The sequence below is a fragment of the Aquarana catesbeiana genome, linkage group LG09, assembly GCF_042186555.1.
Source record: "Aquarana catesbeiana isolate 2022-GZ linkage group LG09, ASM4218655v1, whole genome shotgun sequence".
NCBI lineage: Eukaryota > Metazoa > Chordata > Amphibia > Anura > Ranidae > Aquarana > Aquarana catesbeiana.
In genome coordinates, this window is record NC_133332.1 from 30425229 (window position 1) to 30448836 (window position 23608).

At 44.8% G+C, this 23608-nt stretch overlaps 1 protein-coding gene across 2 annotated transcripts in view; it reads right to left on the bottom strand.

Moving 5' to 3' along the window:
• Positions 1 to 588: 588 nt before the first annotated feature.
• PHF1 (PHD finger protein 1) overlaps positions 589 to 23608 on the bottom strand; it is an 80528-nt gene continuing 57508 nt past the window's right edge. The window contains exons 9-15 of one of the 2 annotated variants that reach the window (XM_073598192.1): positions 21120 to 21243; positions 18647 to 18714; positions 10352 to 10492; positions 7571 to 7685; positions 6228 to 6325; positions 3815 to 3892; positions 589 to 1239 (exon numbers count right to left, since the gene is read on the bottom strand). In XM_073598192.1, coding sequence (XP_073454293.1) covers positions 996 to 1239; positions 3815 to 3892; positions 6228 to 6325; positions 7571 to 7685; positions 10352 to 10492; positions 18647 to 18714; positions 21120 to 21243 — 868 coding nt within the window. In that variant the 3' untranslated portion in view covers positions 589 to 995. Of the gene's footprint in view, positions 1240 to 3814; positions 3893 to 6227; positions 6326 to 7570; positions 7686 to 10351; positions 10493 to 18646; positions 18715 to 21119; positions 21244 to 23608 lie in introns of those variants that run through there. The other variant, XR_012235910.1, reaches the window with a different exon arrangement.

Sequence of the window (23608 nt, forward strand, 5' to 3'; positions counted from 1 at the left end):
TGGCTGCAGGAAGTATGTGCAGGAGAGGATTGCAGACGGTATGACAGTAGGAGGTATTTTCAGGAGATGAGTGCGGAGGGTTCGGCTGCGGGAAGTATGTGCAGGAGAGGATTGCAGAAGCTATGACAGTAGGAAGTATTTTGCAGGAGATGAGTGCGGAGGGTTCGGTTGCGGGAAGTATGTGCAGGAGAGGATTGCACAAGATATGACAGTAGGAGGTATTTTCAGGAGATGAGTGAAGAAGCTATGACAGTAGGAAGCATTTGCAGGAGACGAGTGTGGAGGATTTGGCTGCAGGAAGTATGTGCAGGAGGTATGAAAGTAGGAAGCATTTGCAGGAGATGAGTGCGGACGGTTCGGCTGCGGGAAGTGTGTGCAGGAGATGAGTGAAGAAGCTATGACAGTAGGAAATATTTGCAGGAGACGAGTGTGGATGGTTCGGCTGCGGGAAGTATGTGCAGGAGATGAGTGTGGAGAGTTCGGCTGCGGGAAGTATGTGCAGGAGATGAATGTAGAAGGTATGATAGGTGAATTTGACCATTTTCCATTAAAAAAATGCCCTTTAAAAATACGCAGAACAGATCGAGACCTTGTCCAACTTTTTTTTAATAATCCTTGACAGACATGAATGTGTTTTCTTGGAGATGCTAACAGACAACAACCTGCACAACTGTTCAACACACGGACACCATCTTAAGCCAGAGCTTAGAACAGACAGGACACCATACCTTCCATCCCACCTACTAAAGGATGTGATACAACAAAGCAAAAGAGGAGAAAAGAAAACAAATCAGATTTCCTTCATCAAATCGTCCCGCAGTAAAGTAACACAGCCTCCGTGAGCTGACACCGTATAAACACATGACGGGACGAGAAGCACAAGCACTGCTATGTACACGCGTGTACAGAGAGTTCAGCCTTGCAGAGCTGTATGTACAGTCAGCCAAGATGCTGGGACCCGCGAAGTGAGCGCACGGGGGGCAGAGCGTGTGAGATCAGAAGATGCCGCCTTCCTCATACTCCACCAGATACTGGGTATTCCCTTCTGCGGTGACCCGCTTGGCCAGCACGCGCATTCCCTGCTCCACAGTTTCTGACCAATCGCAACCTTCTGAAGAGGAAGAGGATGAGGGCCGAGGAGGAGAGGTTGAAGTCTTGCTGGGAGAGGCGACCGGGGCTGATGAGTCCAAAACTTCAGACAGCAGGGTGGAACCTTCTGAGATGGCAGGAGTCACCTCGCTGAAACACAAATAACACAGGAGTGAGAAAACAGCTAAATGGGTTCATATAACCAGGCAAAGCATGAGACGTGGTCATTCTCAACCTCCTGCTCCTGTAGGAAAGAAGTAGTCTGTAATGAGGAGATAGGAACCCCAACCCAGAAGACAATATAATGATAATCATGCTGTGCTGCTTGCTTTGTTACTCATTGTGTGCAAACTATATGTAAGTCCAATCACCAAAATCTCATACAAACGTTACCATGGTTAAGCTGAACACAGGAATTTACTACAAATTGCACCCCCCAGGATGCAAGTTAAAGTCGTTCCAAAGGCAGAAGGTTTTTTACCTTAAAGTGGTTGTCAAGCCACTTCATGCTGTTTATACCATCCTGCCTGTTTAATACCCCTATGTGCCCCTGTGCCGGTGTTTTATAAAAATAAGCAGTACTTCACCAGTTTTCAGAGCGCCGATCGCCACTCACCTGACCCGCCGCCTCTCTCCTCTCCCCGTCTGACAGCTGAAGCGGGCGGGGCCGGGGATTCCCCTCGCTGACGTCAGTCGGGAGGGGAGGAGCAGAGAGCCGGCGGGTCACGTGAACAGCGATCGGTGCTCTGAAAACTGGTAAAGAACGGCTTATTTTTATAGAACACAGGGGCACATAGGAGTATTAAACAGGCAGGATGGTGTAAAATATTAACTGCAACTTCAGCAGCAAGATGGGAGGGGGGCAGGCAGTGACACAGGAGCAGACAGGCAGGGAGGGGAGGGGGGAGAGGACGGAGGAGAGAACAGGAGAGCTGCGGATGACAGAGGCACGTAAACTGACCACAGTGTCAGGGCTCAGCAGCCATGATACTCTGTGGTCAGTTTACAGGGGAATGTATAGCCAGGCAGGATCAGCCAGGTTTTTTAGGTGTTACAAGGGGCCAAATTACACAGCACAAGCACTGGGCAGTATAACATGTTTTAAGAGAACAACAATATTTTTTTGTTTTAGGTTAACAAACGCTTTACTGCATTCTATGCAATAAAGTAGAACTATAGACAAAACATTTTTTTTCATTTTTGATAGCATAAGGGAGTTATAACCCGTCAGATTTTATTTTCAATCTGTGTACCATTGGTGAGATTTAATCTCACTTCCTGTCCTATAACCAAAACAGGTAGTGATAAATCTCTGCAAATAAGGGGAATTGCTTGAGGCAATTGCCCCAGGTTATCAGAACTAATGTCCCCATGGGAAGATTTCCCCTCTATTACTTTTCTGGGGACAACCCAAAACTTGGAGTTTCTTTTACTTTCACTTTCAATGATAAGGGTAAACAGGACAAATAGAGAGGGGGGGATCTCCCTAATGGGGGCACAGACCGCAATAAAAACTGACAAGCATTCTAATCCCTCTCCATTCTATCCAAAACAAAAAACAAAGTTTTGCCTTTTGTTATACTTTGAGGTATAAAACCTTCTGCATGCAGCTACCCCCCCCCCCCCCCCCCCCCCCCCATACTTACCTGAGCCTGATCTCAATGCAGCAATGTGCACGAGAGCAGAGGCACTCTCAGCTCCCTCCTCATTGGCTCAGAGACAGTAGAAGGACCCATTGGCTGCCAGTGCTGTCAATCACAGCCAGTGAGGAGGGAGCAGGGGGCGGGGCCAAGCCACACTCTGTGTGTCAACGGACGCACAGAGCTTGCTCAGGAGTGAGCCCCACACGAGTGCCTCCATAGCAATCGGCTTGTTGGGGGCACTCGCCGGGAGGGAATGGTTTGAGCCAGGAGCGCAAGAGGGGGACCTGGGAAGAGGAGGATCAGGGCTGCTCCGTGAAAAAACCATTACACAGAGCAGGTAAGTATGACATATTTGTCATTAAAAAAAATCTTTTTGTTCCTTTACAATCACTTTAAGGAAAAAGTTGTAATTATAACCGTATTCCTTGCTCAGGCAGACATCCAGTGCTCACCTCTTCTCTCTGATGTCCAGGTTGTGGGCGGGCCCTCATCATCCTCACATACAATGCAGGACTATTGGTCTTGCATTGAATGCAATGATGTCACAACATGATCTCTGGCCTGAGTGCCGAAGAGAAGAGACTTCAGGGGACTCGTTGCACAGCATGTTGAAAGCCTCCCCGAGTAATGAATAAGGTAAAGGCAAATAAATTGTGCACTTTGCAAGTGCAGTTGCTCCAAAGCTTAGTAAATGAGGTAAAGCTTCAATATACAAAGAATACCCAATCACATGCAAGGGAAAAAAAATGAATTTTTGCTTGCACATGATTGGATGTTGGAAGTCAGCAGCGCTCCCCCTCATTTACTAAGCTCTGGAGCAACTTCACTTGCAAAAGTGCTCCCTCTATTTGCCTTTAGTAAATCACCCCCTAGACTTTACAAGCATTTAACCCTTGCAGTGCAGGGGGAAGGGGGCCCATTGCCATTGAAGCCCCCCAGAGTGGGGCTTCAATGTCATAAAGTAATTTTCAATATTTTTAAATCTGCAGCTTTTATTACAATAATAGCGGATGATCCTGACATGAAGGGTATTGCTATTGCTTGCAGCATGCAGTCATCTTATAGTCTGTATAAATCTTTACCTGGACTGCAGAGAAGCAGCTACAGATCCGGAGGTGTTGGCAGAGGGGTGAAAAGAGGCGAACATCCGAATCGGATGGCTAAAACAGAAATGAAGTCATTATGAGGTGGACATGGCATTGACAAGGGATAAGATGTACACAAAAATAAAACACATCATCAGAAGCACGGGGCTGCATTCCCCAACGCAAGGAAAAGAAAATATCTTTGTTTTCTATTCAATTCAATTCAAAAACGAATGTGCTGCCTCGGTGTGCACTGAAAAAATAGGAGAGGTTGCATTTTTGTTCAGCTTGTTGTAATACAACAGCGCATGGTAAAAGCAGAGAAGAAGCGAAAAAAAGGGGGAAAAGCCTATAAAAAGCACTGCCATGTATACTAAAAAATGCTTTGCGGCACAACACAATGTAAAATCGCATGCCAGCATATCTTTGGATTATTTGTTTAATGTTTCTATTGAGGTACAGGAAATTGTACTCAAAAAGTATGAAACGTATCAAAAAAAGTGAATGTAACAAAACATCACACAATTTCTATATTCATTCTATAAATCTCTATTCCTAATCATAAACAATATATGAAATTGTGAACAACCATTCCAAAAATTTCAAAAATAGCAATAAAGGAAATCTCAAACAGGGAGTGGGAAAACATCCTCAAGGAGCCAAACATTTGTGCAGTTGTGCTAATGTTCTAAGGAATGTCCTGATAGGAGGAGAGCACAGTGACAGAGTGACATTGATACTTTGCTTCTCCTTCACTGTCCTATGGAGAACTAGGGGTGGGACAAGACCTAGTTCTATAACAGTGGTGGCTGGTGCTCAAAATTTTTTTTTTGGGGGGGGGGGGGGGGGGGGTTTGGGCGCAAAAAAAAAAAAATCATCAATTGCAGCCACTGTGCCATCAAACGCTGCCACTGTGCCCATCAAACGCTGCCACTGTGCCCATCAAACGCTGCCACTGTGCCATCAAACGCTGCCACTGTGCCCATCAAACGCTGCCACTGTGCCATCAAAAGCTGCCACTGTGCCATCAAACGCTGCCACTGTGCCCATCAAACGCTGCCACTGTGCCATCAAACGCTGCCACTGTGCCCATCAAATGCTGCCACTGTGCCCATCAAACGCTGCCACTGTGCCCATCAAACGCTGCCACTGTGCCATCAAACGCTGCCACTGTGCCCATCAAACGCTGCCACTGTGCCATCAAACGCTGCCACTGTGCCCATCAAACGCTGCCACTGTGCCCATCAAACGCTGCCACTGTGCCATCAAACGCTGCCACTGTGCCCATCAAACGCTGCCACTGTGCCATCAAACGCTTCATCGTGTTCCAGTTCCTGTCTGGTGATCCACAGTCATCTGCTTCCTGCAAACCTCAGCTGTCAATGCCTGTTCCACCGGCCCTCATGCCACTCTATGTCTTCACACCTCCTGTCATCACTATCAGGGGTGTTGGACAAGACGTGCAAGAGAAGCCCCTTCTACAGCTCGATCTCCACCAGGTATGTGACACTGACAGTGCTTGACTGAGAAGGATGGAGCGCCCAGTGTCTGAAATATTGCAACTCTTGGTGGAAGAATACAAACGTTTATTGAAAGTCTGAGAACAGATCAAGCCAAGGCGTTTGAGGGAAATTGCCTTCCTGTTCTTCAGGGTTGCTTGTGCGTGCTAATGGAGATAAAGGGACCTTTGCCTATGCATTACACAAGCCGTCATTTGCCATAAATAAGTTTTGTTACTACTGCGAAGTCCATCCATCTCCATTAGCACATGTTAGCAGCCCTGAAAAATGGGGAGGCAATTCCCCCGAAACGCGCTGGCTCGATCTGTACATTCTCACACTTTCAATAAACGTTTGTATTCTTCCACCAAGGGTTGCAATATTTCGGACACAGCTGCTTCCTTCTCATTCAAGCATTGGTTGTACTGAAGCAACAGCTTCGTTATACCAGTAAGGTAGCAGCCCAAACCTCCAAAGTGAGATCAACACCACCACTTACCCGTGGAAACACCTAATACCTATCGGTAACCATTTAAACCAGTCCAGCGCAGTCTCTAGCCCAAACTGGCCTTTCGGACAGGCAAAGCTCCAAAACTTCTGCACAGTTTTGGAGGTCTCTACTGAGCCCCCACCTCCATGTATTCCTATTGGCCCATGGGCAGCCCCACTGGTTAACAGGAGTTCACAGTAGACAGGACAGGATGGACAAGGAAGTGCCAAAACTTTGCTTAGCAGAGAGGCCTACAATTTGGCTGTGAAATGAAGGTTGGGGGGGGAGGGGGGGTATGAGCACCTCTAAGTACCTGTGCTTCATACCTGTACCAGTTTTTCTATCTCCCTCTTCAGGAGGAAGAAGATTATAGCCGAATTGTTTTACAACTGATAAAAAAAAACACATCTGTATCTCTCACCTCTGCAGGCAGCGTGCGCCGGTGCGTCTGAAGTTGTAGGTGCTGCCGCGGTATCCCACATACTCTTGGTTAGGACTGATTGGATTTTGTATCGCATCCTGCAACAAAGACAGACAACTTGTTGAAGATGAATGTGACCAGTAAAATGATGCAGCCAGTTCCAAGTGGTCTTCAGGACGTACTATGGTCAGTGTTTAGTTGGACAGTCAAGCCCTGCTGTATTGACTCCTATGAGTTTGTCATAATATTCCTTGTCCAAGGGTGTCAGAATGTCTTTTTTTTTAATGCAAGTGCCAGTTAATACTCTTTTATGAAATATCCTAAAGTCAGAAGCTTACTACTTAACAGCAAAGCCAGTTTTTTATTTTTTAGTTCTGTACAGAGTGGAGAAGGTTAGCCCTGCTTTTCTCAACCTTTGAAACCAATAGTAATCTTTAAAATATCGTTCAGGTCTCAGGGGACCCCTGCTAAAATGTATTAGTCTGGGGTCAGTGGGTAGTATGCACCCTACATTGCTGGTCAGACAAAAATGCTCCCCCTAGTGGTCAGAATGCTACAGTCTGCTTAGACGATCATTGGTGTCCTGCAGATGGCTCTGCCAAGTGATGCTACACCCAGAACTATGCAGGTACCATCATATGGGAGGTCAATCAACCACAACTCAAAGGATGCCCTAACAACCTCTGGAGGAACCCTGGTTGTATCGGGGAGATCTATCCTCACCTCCAATGTGGTCACACCCAACAGAAAGAGATTGAGGACATAGATTCCTTAATCCTTTCTCTGCAGCTGAGGCTGCAGAATGAATGATCAGGAAGCACTCTGTACAGAGGTTCCCTGTTCATTCACAAACAGAAGCATTGTAAACACAGGGGGATTGGTTCCAGTAATTGCGCCCACTCCTGCTGCTCTGGACCCTCTTTTTGAACTTATTGGGCCCGGGCCCCGTACAGGAGGGCAGGTGTTACCCCCTTATCAGCAGGAAGCGAGGTAGATCTTTCAACAAGGGTCACAGACAGCAATAAAAACCTGGCAGAGGTCCTTCCTCCTTCTCATTCTATACAACCAGAAAGAAAGGTAGTAAAAGAAAGATGTAATTAGAGAAGAGGGAGGTTGTACAACCTAGAATCGTAAAGGCACTGCTTGATCAGGCTACAAAGGATCATGGGAATTTCCTATAACCCTACAAATGAGAATTGACTGAACTCTATGGATGGACCACTTCTCAGTACACTTGTGCAGCACTTCAGCAGCCAGTAAAAGCCAGCACAAGTCTATGGGACAATCCTAATAAAATATGGAAGAGAGTACAGAATTAACATTGACATTCCACATAGCATTACCTGGGTAACAGCTCTCTGCAGCTTCTGCCTCTCCTTCCGCGTCCTTTGCACTATGCTTGGCGTCTTTGTTTTGTGTGGGGGGCGTTTCAGGACCCCCATCCTCCCTGAAAGGGAACTGCAAGAGATCTTTATATCCGCTCGCTGAGAAGGGGAAGGGAGACAGGCGAGGCAAGCATGTTATATATACAGACAGGCTTAGTCAGTAAGGCAAGGAGCAATCTGCTGTCACCCATACCAACCCGTCACAAGTAAAGTATATCTCCTGCCAAAACCTTTCTTGCCTTTTGGATTGGGAAGGAAAGAGTTATAACCTCCATTAAGTTTTTACTGCTACTTTAAATTAGAAAGACTGCGCTCATTCAAAATACAAAACCACGTAAGTGTTACGTTCATAAAGGTCCCAATAAAGTGCTTGTCACAAATCAAAATAGCTTGAAGTGAAAAGTATGGAAGATTGTGTCTTGAAAAACAAATGACACCCAAAACAACAAGCAGTGCTCTTCCTCTTCTCATAGATGGTAACACTCTGCACTCACCAGAAATATATGACCTCTTTTCGTAAAGAAGGCCAAAATCACTTGAGGGAAGTATATCACCAGATATATAACATATACTTAGTCCACCAATGGAGACCTAAGCCTCTGACCGGATAGATATAATCATCTCTTGTAAAGTGCTCCTGTGCTTTTAGGAGGTCCTGTATGTGCCTCATTCACAATAGGAAAATATAAAGGAATCTCTCATAGTGTAGCATATTCAATCTTTATTGTGAAACAATTAAAATTGCATTTACATCATTAAGAAGTTCACCAGGCATGTAAATAAATCAAAAACGCCGGTTTGCATTCCACCAACCGGAAGTGATGTGTCTCGGGAAAGTCCCGCTTACCGCGTTTCATCAGCAAGGTCTGACGTCATCAGGGGATCAGACCCCTGATGACGTCAGACATTGCTGATGAAACGAGCTGGGCGGGACTTTCCGAGGCACATCATTTCCGGTTGGTGGAATGCAAACCGACGTTTTTTTTTATCTATTTGCATGCCTGTTATACATCTTAACCCCTTACCGTCGGCCTTTAAAGGTTCTGGGAGGCGGAGGAGGGCATTGGGTCACATGATTGGAAAGCTCCCAATCGCTAGTATGCACGGAGAGCCTTTAAATAACATTTTAATTGTTTCTAAATAAAGATTGAATATGCTACACTATGAGAGATTCCTTTACATCTTCCCCTTGTGAATGAGGCACATACAGGATCTGTTAAAGACACAGGAGCACTTTACAAGAGATGATTTCATCTAGCCGGCCAGAGGCTTAGAAGTTGTTCGGTGTACAGAGTATATGTTATATATCTGGTGATGTACTTACCTCAAGCGAGTTTGAGGTCATATATATCTGGTGAGTGCGGAGTGTTACTATCTGGGAGAAGAGGAAGAGCACTGCTTGTTGTTTTGGGTGTCATTTCTTTTCAAAACACAATCTTCAATATTTTTCACTTCAAGCTGTTTTGATTTGTAACAAGCACTTTATTGGGACTTTTATGAACGTAACATTTATGTGATTTTGTATTTTAAATGAGCGCAGTATAGTCTTTCTAATTTAAAGTAAAAATCATGGCTTTTTCCAAAGCTTAAATACATGCAGCTCTGTTTATTTTTTAAAAGAGAAGTTTTTTTTAAATCATACTGACCTAGGTGGATGCAGCATCGGTCCGATGCTGAATCTGTCCCCTGCTGGCTCTAAGACTGAAAACCAAGCGATCAAAGGCCGCTGATTGCTCGGTTCTCAGAGCTCCATGAGCAGAGAACTGGTGACTGTCAGTCACCAGCTCTCTGCTTTGCTGCCCCCCCCCAAACCCTCACCGGAGCGCTGGGCTATGGAGGGGGCAGGAGCGGCTGGCTCAGGCTCTCAGCGACTCATTGAGAGGCTGCACAGGGTGCTGGTCCAGGGATGAGGGTGGATCCCCACTGTATTGTCGCGATCTTACCACAGCCTGGAGGGGCTCTGTAATGTCAGCCGACAGCAGGCTTCAACCCGCTGTCTGCTGAAAACGGATCACAGTAATGCAGAACGAACTGCACTCCTGTGATCTACAGGAGAAGTACAGCCAACTGAGCTTTGCCTGTACTTCTCCTTTAAGTTTATTTGCACATAAATATATGTTTGTTGATTTTTATTGAACCTTTTTTTTTTTTTTTTTGTGCAGGGGTTATTATTATTGTTCTTGTTTTTACTGCTGCCTGGGATTCTGTTGGGAACATTCCCCCTCACTTCCTGTCCTGGTGACACCCAGCCAAATGACATTCACACCCAAATGGGGACAGTGAAAGCACCAAAAACTTGATAGGAATTCCAAATCTTTTCCACACTCTTCAGAACTAAAAGAAATTATAAATGGTTTCCTGGAGTTGGTCTTCAACATTGTCACCAAGACAGGAAATCTCTGAAAGACAGTTCTAGAAACACCCTTTATTAGTAAAAGTGAGGAAAGAGAAAACCCCTGTCAGCTTTTTAAAGCTATGTGGTCCCATTTCGCAGAAGGTCCCCCGCTTGTCTCGCAGTAAAAGACCTGAGAGAGGTTCTAACCCTTCCATCCTCTGTTCAAATCAAAAAAAAGTTTTGGCCCAAGTTACTTTTTAATTGTTTACTGGTCTGACTGCAGTAAGCTAAAAGCTGCTAAAAGGTTGCTATGAGTTTGTTTGCTCTTTGCGCACCCTTACTGAAAAACCCTGAGAGATAGCAGAATGTGAATGTTCCATGGAGAGTCAATCAGGATCCCTCACCTTACACAAGGAGTGGGGCTCCTTACGTCTGTGTCCTGTAGCCTCAGCTCAGTCACTGTACTCTGTGGGGCGGGAGGGGGAACACGGCTCTGCAGCCCAAATAGACACTTTTTTTTCTTGATCTCCTTCCCGGAAATAAATCTGAAAGCAAGAGAAATAATCCAACATAATTCACACATACATAAATGGACATGGCACTAACAGCATAGCCCCTCCCACTCCCAGCAAGCCTTGGTTTTGTAGCAAGCAATAGGGAGTGAATCATAAGGAACAAATGGGAGGGACCTGTGTTCTGTAATGTACTCCAAGAAAAAGGATTTAAAAGATAAGTCAAAAATCATGACCTGGAAAGGAATAAATTTGAAACTTGAGCAGCTGACATGTTTCAGGGGACAAACCCCCTTCCTCAGAGCAAAACTCTTACTCTTTGCTCTGAGGAAGGGGGTTTGTTCCCCGAAACACGTGAGCTGGTAACATCATTCATTTGAACCTATGGGTTTCGAGTACTGGCTTCTGGATTTTATGATACAATCTCACTCTTATTGGGTTTGTGAGTATAATTTGTGTCTTTTTCCCTTTAATAAAGTGCTGCAGATCAGTGGTCCCCAAACTTTTGGACCTCATGGACCACTAAACTCACAATTTTGAATCCCGCGGACCACTAACATGGATTTTACAAGCCTTATATACACAATGGTCCGGCTCTCTGCCCCCCTCCCCCTGCATCACCCTGCTGCCTTATAGAGACTCATCATTGGATCTCGCCTCCTTATCCAGCCATGTGCTCCAGCTCCGTGCTCCCTCCCACAGTCTCTTATCAGTACTGCCATTGGAAGTTCCCTCCTTTACCTCCTGCCCTCTGCACTACTCCTAGTGCCTCCCTCTGAGTTCACCGGAACTGGAACTACAGAGATGGCATTATGTATCAATGCGGGCTGACAGTATTGACTGTCAGCCCGCATCGAGAACAATATTGAAAACAATATTGGGCGATATACATCCGTCACAATGTTGATTTGCGGCAAAACCCCTGGGGACACCAACATTTTCTTGTGGGCCATCAGTGGTCTATGGACTGTTATGTTTCAGAGCAGGACATAAGGCGAAAATCACAATGTCCTGGTTTAGGTGGTAAGAAAAAAACAACTGTGGGAAGAAAGGAGATCCTAAGTCACAAGACAGCCTTATCCCTGTGTACCACTAAGAAGGGTTCCTTTCAGGATAGTCACTGACTCAGATTCATATCTTGTAGAGGTGATAGCAATGAAGAAGGCAACCTTGTGGATGAAAAAGACACGGGGAAGTCCCTAATAGGTTTCTGATGAACCAACAAAAAACCACAGTGAAGTCCCACAGAGTCACTGGGGAGCGCACATGGAAACATTGAGAATAACACCTTGTACAAAGGCTTTGGCCAATGAACGAGAAGCAAGTGGTCTGTGGAAGAGTGGCTAGGGCCTAAATTTGACCCTTGAGGATACTTAAGGCCAAAGGAGGCTGATTCAGACCAGACTGGAGGAAAGACATGATTAGTCTCATAATGTACTTCCTGGGATGGAATTTTAAAACATCACACCAGGCAAAACAAACCTTGATGATAGACTTCTACGACTTTGAGAATTCAATTTTCTAACCTTCATGAGCATAGGGATGACTCATTCTGAAAGGCTCATGTACCTCAAGGGCTTCAACAGCCATGTTGGCAAGATGGTGAACAAGCCCCTGGGACAGAAGATCCAAAAGGGCCCATGAGAGTCTACCAGGAGTCTAAGTATGTCCGGGCACCTGGTCTCCCTGTCCCAGGTTGGAGCAACGACAATCATTGGAACGCCCTACCTATCACTCTTTCAAGCAGATCAGGAAGAATCTTTAGTGAAAACTTGAAAAATGCATAAATCAATTATAACAAATGCATTGGAGTAACCAGGGAATCCACTGCGAAGGCCCAAGGGTCCCTGGTCCTGGTGACATACACATCTCTTTGTTGTTGAACCTGGATGGCAGAGGATCTACATCTAGAGCCTCCCACCTGCAACAAAGGCCTTGAAACACCTCTGGGTGACCATTCTCCTGGAACTAGACAATGACAATTTTCAGCTTGCCAATTTTCTATGCCTAGAATGTGTGATGTGGACAGGGCTCGAATATGGAGTTCCGCCCAAGCTAGAATATGGTTCACTTCATGACTTTTGGTGCCCCCTTGATTGCTGATGTAGGCAAATGCTGTGGCATTGTCCAACTGAATCCTGGTCGGGTGACCTCAAAGTTTAGAGTTGAGTGTTACAAGGACAACCAAATTGCACTGAGTTCTAGAATATTGATTGAAAGCCAGACCTATGCCGAAAACAAAGTCCCCTGTATCAAGAAAGTATCCAGGATGTACAGCTCAGTTTACATGCGGGGATGCTGCAAACAGGCAGGTAAGTGTATTTTATTGCAGAAGAGACATATAATGTCTCTTCTGCAATAAAAGACTTGCCTGCTTGCAGCGTACAACAGCAGAACTTAGTTACGCTCTTTTAGTTAAGTCTTTCTCTTAGGCAGCTAGGCTCACTCTGCTCCCCCTCTTGGAGCTTCTGCTCTGTGTTTACTTCAGAGGTTAGAAGACTACTGCAAGACTAAGTAGGAGGAGCAGAGCTGCCAAATAAATGAGGAGAGGAGCAAAAATGGTAAGCCAAGCTGCTGAGTCACTACAGGGAGGTGGGACGGGGTGAGCAGAGCTGCTAAATCACTGCTGGGAGAAATAAGCCAGGTAAGCAAGCTACTGAGTGACTGTTGGGAGAGGAAGCAGGGTGAGCCAAGCTGCTGAATCACTGCTGGGAGAGGAAGCAGGGTGAGCCAAGCTGCTGAATCACTGCTGGGAGAGGAAGCAGAGTGAGCCAAGCTGCTGAATCACTGCTGGGAGAGGAAGCAGGGTGAGCTAAGCTGATGAGTTACTGCTGGGAGGAAGCAGGGTGAGGCAAGTAGCTGAGTTACTACTGGGAGGAGAATGCAGGGTGAGCTAAGCAGCTGGGTTACTGCTGGGAGGAGGAAGCAGGGTGAGCTAAGCAGCTAAGTTACTGCTGGGAGGAGCAAGCAGGGTGAGCTAAGCAGCTGAGTTACTGCTGGGAGGAGGAAGCAGGGTGAGCTAAGCAGCTAAGTTACTACTGGGAGGAGAATGCAGGGTGAGCTAAGCAGCTGGGTTACTGCTGGGAGGAGGAAGCAGGGTGAGCTAAGCAGCTAAGTTACTGCTGGGAGGAGCAAGCAGGGTGAGCTAAGCAGCTGAGTTACTGCTGGGAGGAGGAAGCAGGGTGAGCTAAGCAGCTGAGTTACTGCTGGGAGGAGGAAGCAGGGTGAGCTAAGCAGCTGAGTTAGCTAAGCTGCTGCTGAGAAGGGAGATTAGAGTAAGCCCAGCTACTGAGGCACTGCTGGGAGGGGAAATAGGCGGGTAGCTGTGCTGCTAAGAAACTATTAGGAAGGGGACCTATGCTCCCGAATCACTGCTGGGAGGAGAAGAAGGGGTAGTTATTATTAATATTATTATACAGGATTTATATAGTGCCAACAGTCTGTGCAGCGCTTTACAACATGAGAGCAGGCAGTACAGTTACAATACAATTCAATACGGGAGGAATCAGAAGGCAGTGTACTGCTAAGACACTGCTAGAAGAAGGAGTATGATGAGCCAAGGACCTAACCCAGATAGCAAGGATAACTTGCCACAAATTTGTGGCAGTGTTGAACTGTAAGTCTTGTTAACTTGCTGCACATTTTCACTTGCAGAGCACTTGAAGCGCTGGAAGGAGAAGGGGTAGTTTTACTGCTAAGACACTGTGAGTAGGGGAGCCAAGCTCCTACCCTCATAACTACTGCTCATTTTCTGCTTGTTAAGGATATGTTAAAAGGTACGTGTCTATAGCCTGGCCACAGTTCTACTTTAAAAAGGCCAACAAACCTAATGGGAACTATCGTGAAGGCTCCAATGTGCTTTGCAGCAATATGTTCTGAAACTTGGCAGAAATGCGCGTGGTTCTTCATTCTTGGATCCGTAAATAAATCTGACATGCTGAGATGCTGTGCCGCTGCCAACGTAAATAAAAGCCTGTCTCCAAAGCGGCAGCAGGGTTCTGGTTTACAAATCACCCACTAGGACTCTAGATATAATTCTATACGCTATCTTCATTGAAAATAAGGATCTTCACCAGCACACCTTGGTGAAGTGACTTTAAAAAGGGGACCTGAGAGGCCCCTAAATATCAGCTTGAGATGACTGTTGTTTTATGTTAGGGGTCTCCAAACTTTCTGAGTAAAGGACCAGTTTACTGGTTTTCAGGCTTTAGGGGGACCAGACTTTGACCATTGGGAGTGAAAATTGCTGCAGAAATGGTGCCCCATTATTGGTGTCAGTGAAAGGACTGGTGCCACATTGATGGTATCAATGGGAGGGAAAGTGCCCCATCTTTAGTGTGAGTAATAATGTTCTATAGTTTATATCAGTAGGGGGAATTATGTCCCAATGTTGGTGTTAGTGAAGGGAATGGTGCCTCATTTTTGGTGTCAATGGGAGGAATAATGCTCCAAGGACCAGATAAAGGCAAGCAAAGGGCCGGAGTTTGGAGACCACTGCTTTATGTGAATAAAGGACGCGATTATCGCTGTACCAAAGTGGTGAAGATCCATATTTTTCTATGTTTGTATGGGGGTGCCATCCACCAATTCACTACAACACCCTACATGAACTGTGGGTGAGGCTGTAAGGAATGCGATGGATACGATACAACTATCTGCATTGAGTATATCTGAGTCTCCAGGAAAGATGGTTTTCTTTCCACAATCCAACAACAGCAGACAGACAGGATTTCACTCCAAAATGTTACAGCGCCTGTGTGGTTGAGGTTGGGATATCAGCATGTAAGCTCTTTCGGTGCAGACTGGAGCGATTGGTTCTTTGTATTCTTAAGACCCCTTTCACACTGAGCCGCCCCAGGCGTCAGCGGTAAAGCGGCTCTATTTTTAGCGTTTTAACCCCCCGCTAGCAGCCGAAAAGGGGTTAAAACCGCCTGCAAAACGCAGCGGCAGCAGCGCTTTGCTGGCGGTATGGCAGCGCTGCCCCATTGTTTTCAATAGACAGGAGCTGTGTATTCACCGCTCCTACACCGCTGCAAAGAAGCCGCTGGCAGGACTTTTTGTGACGCCCTGCCAGCGCAGCGCCCCAGTGTGAAAGCACTCAGGCTTTCACACTGGGTTTGCAGCTGAGGCTTTTTTCAGGCGCTATGCAGGTGCTATTTTTAAAAATGCCTCCAGTGTGAAAGGGGTCTTATAGGGGAGATTTACTAAATCTGGAGCACTAATTGAACAGCTTCTAAGATCAGCTGGTTCAATTAGGCTTTGACAAGAAAACCTGGAAGCCAATCAGCTGGAAGCTGATTGGCTACCGTGCACAGCTGCACCAGATAGCCAATCAGCTTCTAAGATCAGCTTGTTCAATTAAGCTTTGACAAGAAAACCTGGAAGTTGATTGATTACTCTGCAAAGATGCACCAGATTTTGCACTCTCTAGTTTTAGTAAATCTCCCCTTATGTGCCTTAACCACTTAAGGACCGGCGCACGACTATGTACGTCGGCACAATGGCACGGCTGGGCAAATGGGCGTATATATACGTCCATTTGAATTTCCCGCCGTGTCATTGCGTGCGCGCTGCCGGCCGGGAGCTCTGTGAGTCGGGTCGCAGGTCCCGCGGACTCGATCGCCACGGGGATACCCGCGATCGTCTCACGGAGAGCAGGAACAGGGAGATGCTGATGTAAACAGCATCTCCCCGTTCTGGCTAGTGACAGTGTCACTGATCTCTGCTCCCTGTCATCGGAGGAGAGATTAGAGTTGCCACCTCATCCCTTTAAACCCGAACACCTTTGAATTACACAGGTTCTGAGGCTAATTAAATGCAGATAAGGCACCAAGTGAGTTTAATTACCACCTTAATCAGCCACAGAACCTGTGTAATTCATATGTGTTCGGGTTTAAAGGTGGCAACCCTAGCAGAGATCAGTGACGTCACATACACAGCCCAACCCCCCTACAGTTAGAAACACCTCCCTAGTACTGACTTAACCCCTCCCCACCCCTAGTGGTTAACCCCTTCACTGCCAGTGTCATTTACACAGGAATCAGTGCATTTTTATAGCACTGATTGCTGTATAAATGACAATGGTCCCAAAAATGTGTCAAAAATGTCCGACATGTCCGCCATAACGTCGCAGTCACAATAAAAATCGCTGATCGCCGCCAAAACTAGTAAAAAAAAAATTATTAATAAAAATGCCATAAAACTATCCCCTATTTTGTAAACGCTATAACTTTTGCGCAAACCAATCAATAAACGCTTATTGCGATTTTTTTTTACCAAAAATATGTAGAAGAATACGTATCGGCCTAAACTGAGGAAAAAAAATGTTTTTTTTATATATTTTTGGGGGATATTTATTATAGCAAAAAGTAAAAAATAATGCGTTTTTTTTTCAAAATTGTCGCTCTTATTTTGTTTATAGCGCAAAAAATAATGATCAAATACCACCAAAAGAAAGCTCTATTTGTGGGAAAAAAAAGACGTCAATTTTGTACGACCGCGCAATTGTCAGTTAAAGCGACGCAGTGCCAAATCGCAAAAAGTGCTCTGGTCTTTAGCCAGCCAAATGGTCTGGGGCTTAAGTGGTTAATATTTATACCCATTGAAATTTTCCAGGTTACAACCAAACACGTAAATGTATTTTATTGGAATTTTATGTGATAGACCAACACAAAATGGCACATAATTGAAAAGTAGGATGGTAAATGATTTTCCAAATTTTTTACAAATAAATATGTGAAAAGTGTGGCGTGCATTTGTATTCAGTCCCCTTTACCCTGATACCCCTAACTAACATCTAGTGGAACCAATTGCCTTTAGAAGTCACCTAATTAGTAAATAGAGTCCACCTGTGTGTCATTTAATCTCAGTATAAATACAGCTGTTCTGTGAAGCCCTCAGAGGTTTGTTAGAGAACCTTAGTGAACAAACAGCATCATCAAGTCCAAGGAACACACCAGACAGGTCAGGGATAAAGTTGTGGAGAAGTTTAAAGCAGGGTTAGGTTATAAAAAAATATCTCAAGCTTTGAACATCTCACAGAGCTCTGTTCAATCCATCATCTGAAAATGGAAAGAGTATGGCACAACTGCAAACCTACCAAGACATGGCCGTCCACCTAAACTGACAGATCCACAGCTCAGGTGGGAGAATCTGTCCACAGGACAACTATTAGTCGTGCACTCCACAAATCTGCCCTTTATGGAAGAGTGGTAAGAAGAAAGTCATTGTTTAAAGAAAGCCATAAGAAGTCCTGTTTGCAGTTTGTGAGAAGCCATGTGGGGGACACAACAAACATGTGGAAGAAGGTGCTCTGGTCAGATGAGACCAAAACGAAACTTTTAGGCCTAAAAACCAAACCCTATGTGTGGCAGAAAACTAACACTGCACATCACCCTGAACACACCATCCCCACCATAAAACATGGTGGTGGCAGCATCATGTTGTGGGGATGCTGTTCTTCAGCAGGGACAGGGAAGCTGATCAGAGGTAATGGGTAGATGGATGGAGCCAAATACAGGGCAATCTTAGAAGAAAACCTGTTAGAGTCTGCAAAAGACTTGAGACCGGGGTGGAGGTTCACCTTCCAGCAGGACAACGACCCTAAACATACAGCCAGAGCTACAATGGAATGATTTAGATCAAAGCATATTCATGTGTTAGAATGGCCCAGTCAAAGTCCAGACCTAAATCTAATTGAGAATCTGTGGCAAGACCTGAAAATTGCTGTTCACAGACGCTCTCCATCCAATCTGACAGAACTTGAGCTATTTTGCAAAGAAGAATGGGCACAAATGTCACTCTCTAGATGTGCAAAGCTGATAGCGACATCCCCAAAAAGACTTGCAGCTGTAATTGCAGTGAAAGGTGGTTCTACAAAGTATTGACTCCGGGGGGCGCCATACAAATGTACTCCACACTTTTCACATATTTATTTGCAATACATTTTGAAAACAGTTTATCATTTTCCTTCCACTTCACAATTATGTGCCACTTTGTGTTGGTCTATCACATAAAATCCCAATAAAATACATTTTTGTTTTTGGTTGTAACATGACAAAATGTGGAAAATTTCAAGGGGTATGAATACTTTTTCAAGGCACCGTATCAATACACCAGGGCTATGTAAATGTGGGGAATGAATAAACAGGGATTTATTTGATAGGACATATGCTGTCTAGCTCTTACCTGTCTTTCTGAGCTGTCAGAGCATGAAGCAGATTAGAGTACCGTTCTGTTCGAGGAGTATCTGTGAGCTGAGAAAGACATTAGGTTACAGATTTGTGTATATCTCTCAGTAACACGCACACATCATATTTCCTTTCACATCAACAGGCCTGTGAAGGACATAGCAGGGATGGATGAGAATCCCTGTCTTTTTTTAGCAGTCTGTTTTTGTCCTGTTGGGGAGATTTCCCCTCATTTCCCGTTTGATTAATATCAAAAATCAAACATTTAGTATATGCAGCTTACCAATTCTTAGATGTGGTGGCTGCATTCGTTTTTTTTAGGCTTTCTATATTCTATTTTTATCCAGTGATCCAGCCAGCAAGTCTGTTGTTTTTCAAAAGCTCAAGCTCTCCAGCAGAATGTATTAGTTTACATGAATGGGACAAACCACTTAACACTGCCAGGAGTGATTAAAATGATCAGCTTTTATTTATTGATGTAAAACCTTTATCCTAAAAGGAAAAAAAAAACAGTTTGCTCTAACTGTTTATAAGGGCCGTTTCACACTGGGGCGGCGTCGTCGGTAAAGCGCCGCTATTGTAAGCGGTGCTTTACCGTCGGTATGCAGCCGCTAGCGGGCCGGTTTTACCCCCCGCTAGCGGCCGAGAAATGGTTAAAAACCACTGCAAAGCGCAAGTGCAGAGGCGCTTTGCCGGCGGTATAGCCGCGCTCTCCCATTGATTTCAATGGGCAGGAGCGGTGAAGGAGCGGTATACACCGCTCCAAAGATGCTGCTAGCAGGACTTTTTTTGCCGTCCTGCTAGCGCACCGCTCCAGTGTGAAAGCCCTCGGGGCTTTCACACTGGAGACAAAGCAGCGGCACTTTCGGGTCGGTTTGCAGGTGCTATTATTAGCGCAATAGCGCCTGCAAACCGCCCCAGTGTGAAAGGGCCCTAAAGTATTAGCTGGAGTTTGGCTTTTTTTTACTAGGGTTGCACAGATACAAGTATTGGTATCGGTGCCAATACTAGTATCGGTACTTCTGAAAATTCTCCGATACCTGAAACCGACACTTTCAGGCTTGGTTCTTTCAGCCGTCAGCGGGATTCCCCAACTGACAGCTAAAAAGTAAAAAAAAAAAAAAAAAAAGCCGGGAATGATCAGTTGTTAAGGAGCGGCATTGCCGCATCTGAGGTGTAAGCAAAGTCCTGGCAATTGGAGCTGTCAAAAAAAAAAGCAGCCAGGCAATGTTTATCAACAACATTGCTGAAACAGAAAGATAAAAAGAAACATTGTTTCATTTTGTATCATTCTGTTTATTCATCTGCAGATAAAGGGGATGAACTTCAATCAGCAGATGAAAGATGAAGTCAGTTTAACGCAACCTGTCAAGTAAAAAAGTAAATGTTCCTCTGTTTAACCTCTTAGCAACCCTTAATTTACTCTAATCAGCCTTCATTAACTCCTTATTCTCATTCTACATTTAATTATTATTTTCCTGCTGATTTTTAATTTTTTTTATAAACTATTTTGATTTCAAAACTTTTTTTGTTTGCTTTGTTCGTTAATATTTTTACACCCAAACATATATTTACATGTTTCAAAAGCGCAAAATTAAAAAAAAATGTATTTCATTTGTAAATAACTTTACAATGCTTTGTACCATTGCTGACAGTTGAATTGTACACAAAACAGCTGCGGTAGGTATTGGTAATTGGTGTCGGCGAGTGCATCCCTACTTTTAACACTACCCTCCCCCCCCCCAGACTGACAATGCTGCTGTTTGCTGTGCCTCCTGTTCTCCTTCATCCAGAGTGTGTGTGTGGGGGGGGGGGGGGGCACTCTAATGCCCTGTACACACGGTCGGACTTTGTTCGGACATTCCGACAACAAAATCCTAGGATTTTTTCCGACGGATGTTGGCTCAAACTTGTCTTGCCTACACACGGTCACACAAAGTTGTCGGAAAATCCGATCGTTCTAAACGCGGTGACGTAAAACACGTACGTCGGGACTATAAACGGGGCAGTGGCCAATAGTTTTCATCTCTTTATTTATTCTGAGCATGCGTGGCACTTTGTGCGTTGGATTTGTGTACACACGATCAGAAATTCCGACAACGGATTTTGTTGTCGGAAAATTTTATATCCTGCTCTCCAACTTTGTGTGTCGGAAAATCCGATGGAAAATGTGTGATGGAGCCCACACACGGTCGGAATGTCCGACAACACGCTCCGATCGGACATTTTCCATCGGAAAATCCGACCGTGTGTATGGGGCATAATACAGGAGGTGTGATACAGGTCAGATCTCCAGGTGAAAACATAGGGGAAAAAGCCAAAGAAAAGAAAACGAATGCAGCTGCCACATCTGAAGCTGCAATATATTAGATTTTTGGGTTTGGGGTTTAATACCGCTTTAATCAAAGGGGGGGGGATGGGGGGAGGGGTCAACACAACATCATAAATATGTTACCGATAGATCTACTTACATCTCCTAATAAAAGACTCTCCCAGTTTTCGTTTACAAAGGACAGGATCTCCCGCTCAAAATCAAAATATTTCTTCTTACAACAAATACTGAGGTGATATAGGACGAGGTGTGAAACGTCCACCCTAAAAATCACACATAAGAAAAGTTATATTGTTAGAAAAATGTACAGGATTTATTATATTATTATACAGGATTTATTTTACTATTATATGACTATACAGGATTTATTATATTATTATAGGACTATACATATATTATTATATGACTATACAGGATTTATTATATTATTATAGGACTATACATATATTATTATATGACTATACAGGATTTATTATATTATTATAGGACTATACAGGATTTGTAATATTGATTTCCTTTTTTTTTAAATGAACTTTGGAAATAAAGAGAAAGACCACAAATGAATTTTGATTTATATTCAGTATACAGCTAGTTAACCTCTTCTTACCACTATAACACATATATGTATCAGCACGTTAGGTGGGTCTTATCGTCCAGCGGCTGCACATACAGTATGTATCCATAGGGATAGAGGTTCTGATCTGACAGCACGATCGCTGCGCTTCCAGCACACCGACCGAGCTGTCGCTGACAGCTCTCAGTTTCTCTTTGTGATCAGGAACATGTAGGACAGGCTCACCAATCATTTAACCAATGTGAGAGCCAATCACAGTGGTTGTGTGATTGGGATGCCACCCCTGCCTCCCGGCATTAAAATGGTTGTACACCCTCACATATACTCAGTGAAGTGACTGGCCTCAGGTGATACACAGAGATGAAACAAATCGTCTTACATAAGTTGTACCTGTTTATCTGCAGCCTTCTCTTCTCTACCTCTATTCAAAGTTCAGAATTTATAAAGCTTGTCTGAGCTGTCAGAGAAAAGGGCACTGAGAGCTGGAATGACACTCTGCAGAGCGCAGTGAGGAGAGCTCTGAGAGCTAATTAGAGGCCCCATTCGCACAGGAACAGAGCTGGGGCTGTCAATCACAGGCTGTGTGCTGGAGGTCCCTCCCCTGTCCCCTTTTTTTTCTTGGTGTCAGGAAAACTTGTCAGAAGTGACTCATGCAGATAGAAGAGGAAGGAGGCAGCAGACAGAAATTACACTTAGTGCTCTGGAGTGAGACAAGTACACACTATAGGGATATGCTTTGTTCATATTTCATGGCTAAGGATTACAACCTCTTTAACACCCACTTAAATGGTCACCAGGAGATAGTAGGTAGGTTTTAACCACTTGCCGACTGCCGCACACACATATACGTTGGCAGAATGGCTCGTACAGGCATACCTGTACGTCCCTTTAAATTTGCCGCCTGTTCGCCGGCGGCCCGCGATCGTGAGGCGGAGAGGCAAAACGGGGAGATGCAAACAAGGCATTTCCCTGTTCTGCCTAGCGACACGACAGGGATCTACTGCTCCCTGTCATCGGGAGCAGTGATTACTGTGATTTCAGTAGTAGCCCATCCCCCCACAGTTAGAATCACTCCCTAGGACACACTTAACCCCTTGATCGCCCCCTAGTGGTTAACCCCTTCCCTGCCAGTGTCATTTATGCAGTAATCAGTGGCTATTTATAGCACTGATCACTGTATAAATGACACTGGTCCCAAAAGTGTCTGATGCGTCCGCCATAATGTCGCAGTCCCGATAAAAATCGCAGATCGCCGCCATTACTAGTAAAAAAAAAAATTAATAATGAAAATGCCATAAATCTATCCCCTATTTTGTAGACGCTATAACTTTTGCACAAACCAATCAATATACGCTTATTGCGATTTTTTTTTTTACCAAAAAATATGTAGAAGAATATATATTGGCCTAAACTGAGGAAAGAATTTGTTTTTTTTTTTAATTATTTTTGGGGATATTTATTATAGCAAAAAGTGGCTCGCTGAGAGGCTGAGCCGTGGTGTGCTGGTCCAGGCATGTGGGCGGATCCGGACTCCATGGTCGCGATCTTTCACTAGCCTGGACCGGCTCTGTGACATCAGCTGACAGCGAGCTTCAGCCTGCTGTCTGCTGAAAATTTGTCACAGAAGTGCATAACGATCTACACACCTGTGATCCATAGAAGTACAGCCAAATGAGATTTGGCTGAACTTCTCCTTTAAGTGCACCGGGTGGTTATAATGAACACAGACCCCGCCATTCAGGAATCTGTCTGACAAGAACATGGTGAAACATGCAGCTTATTCTTTCCAACAGAAAAAGGCAAGAATCTGATACAACAGTGCTTCTCAACTCCTGTCCTCAGGCCAGATTTTTAGGTACAGTAAAATCTTGGTTTACGAGTAACGCGGTTAACGAGCGCTTTGAAAGACGAGCAACTTTTGTTCTTAAATTCTACTCGGTCTGCAAGTGTTGTCTCGTAAAAAAGAGCAGAATTCAAGCTAATGGCGTGTGCAGTACCGCGTTTAGCCAGAGGTGCGGGGGCGCTGGTGACACTCGGAACCGTTCGGAAATACT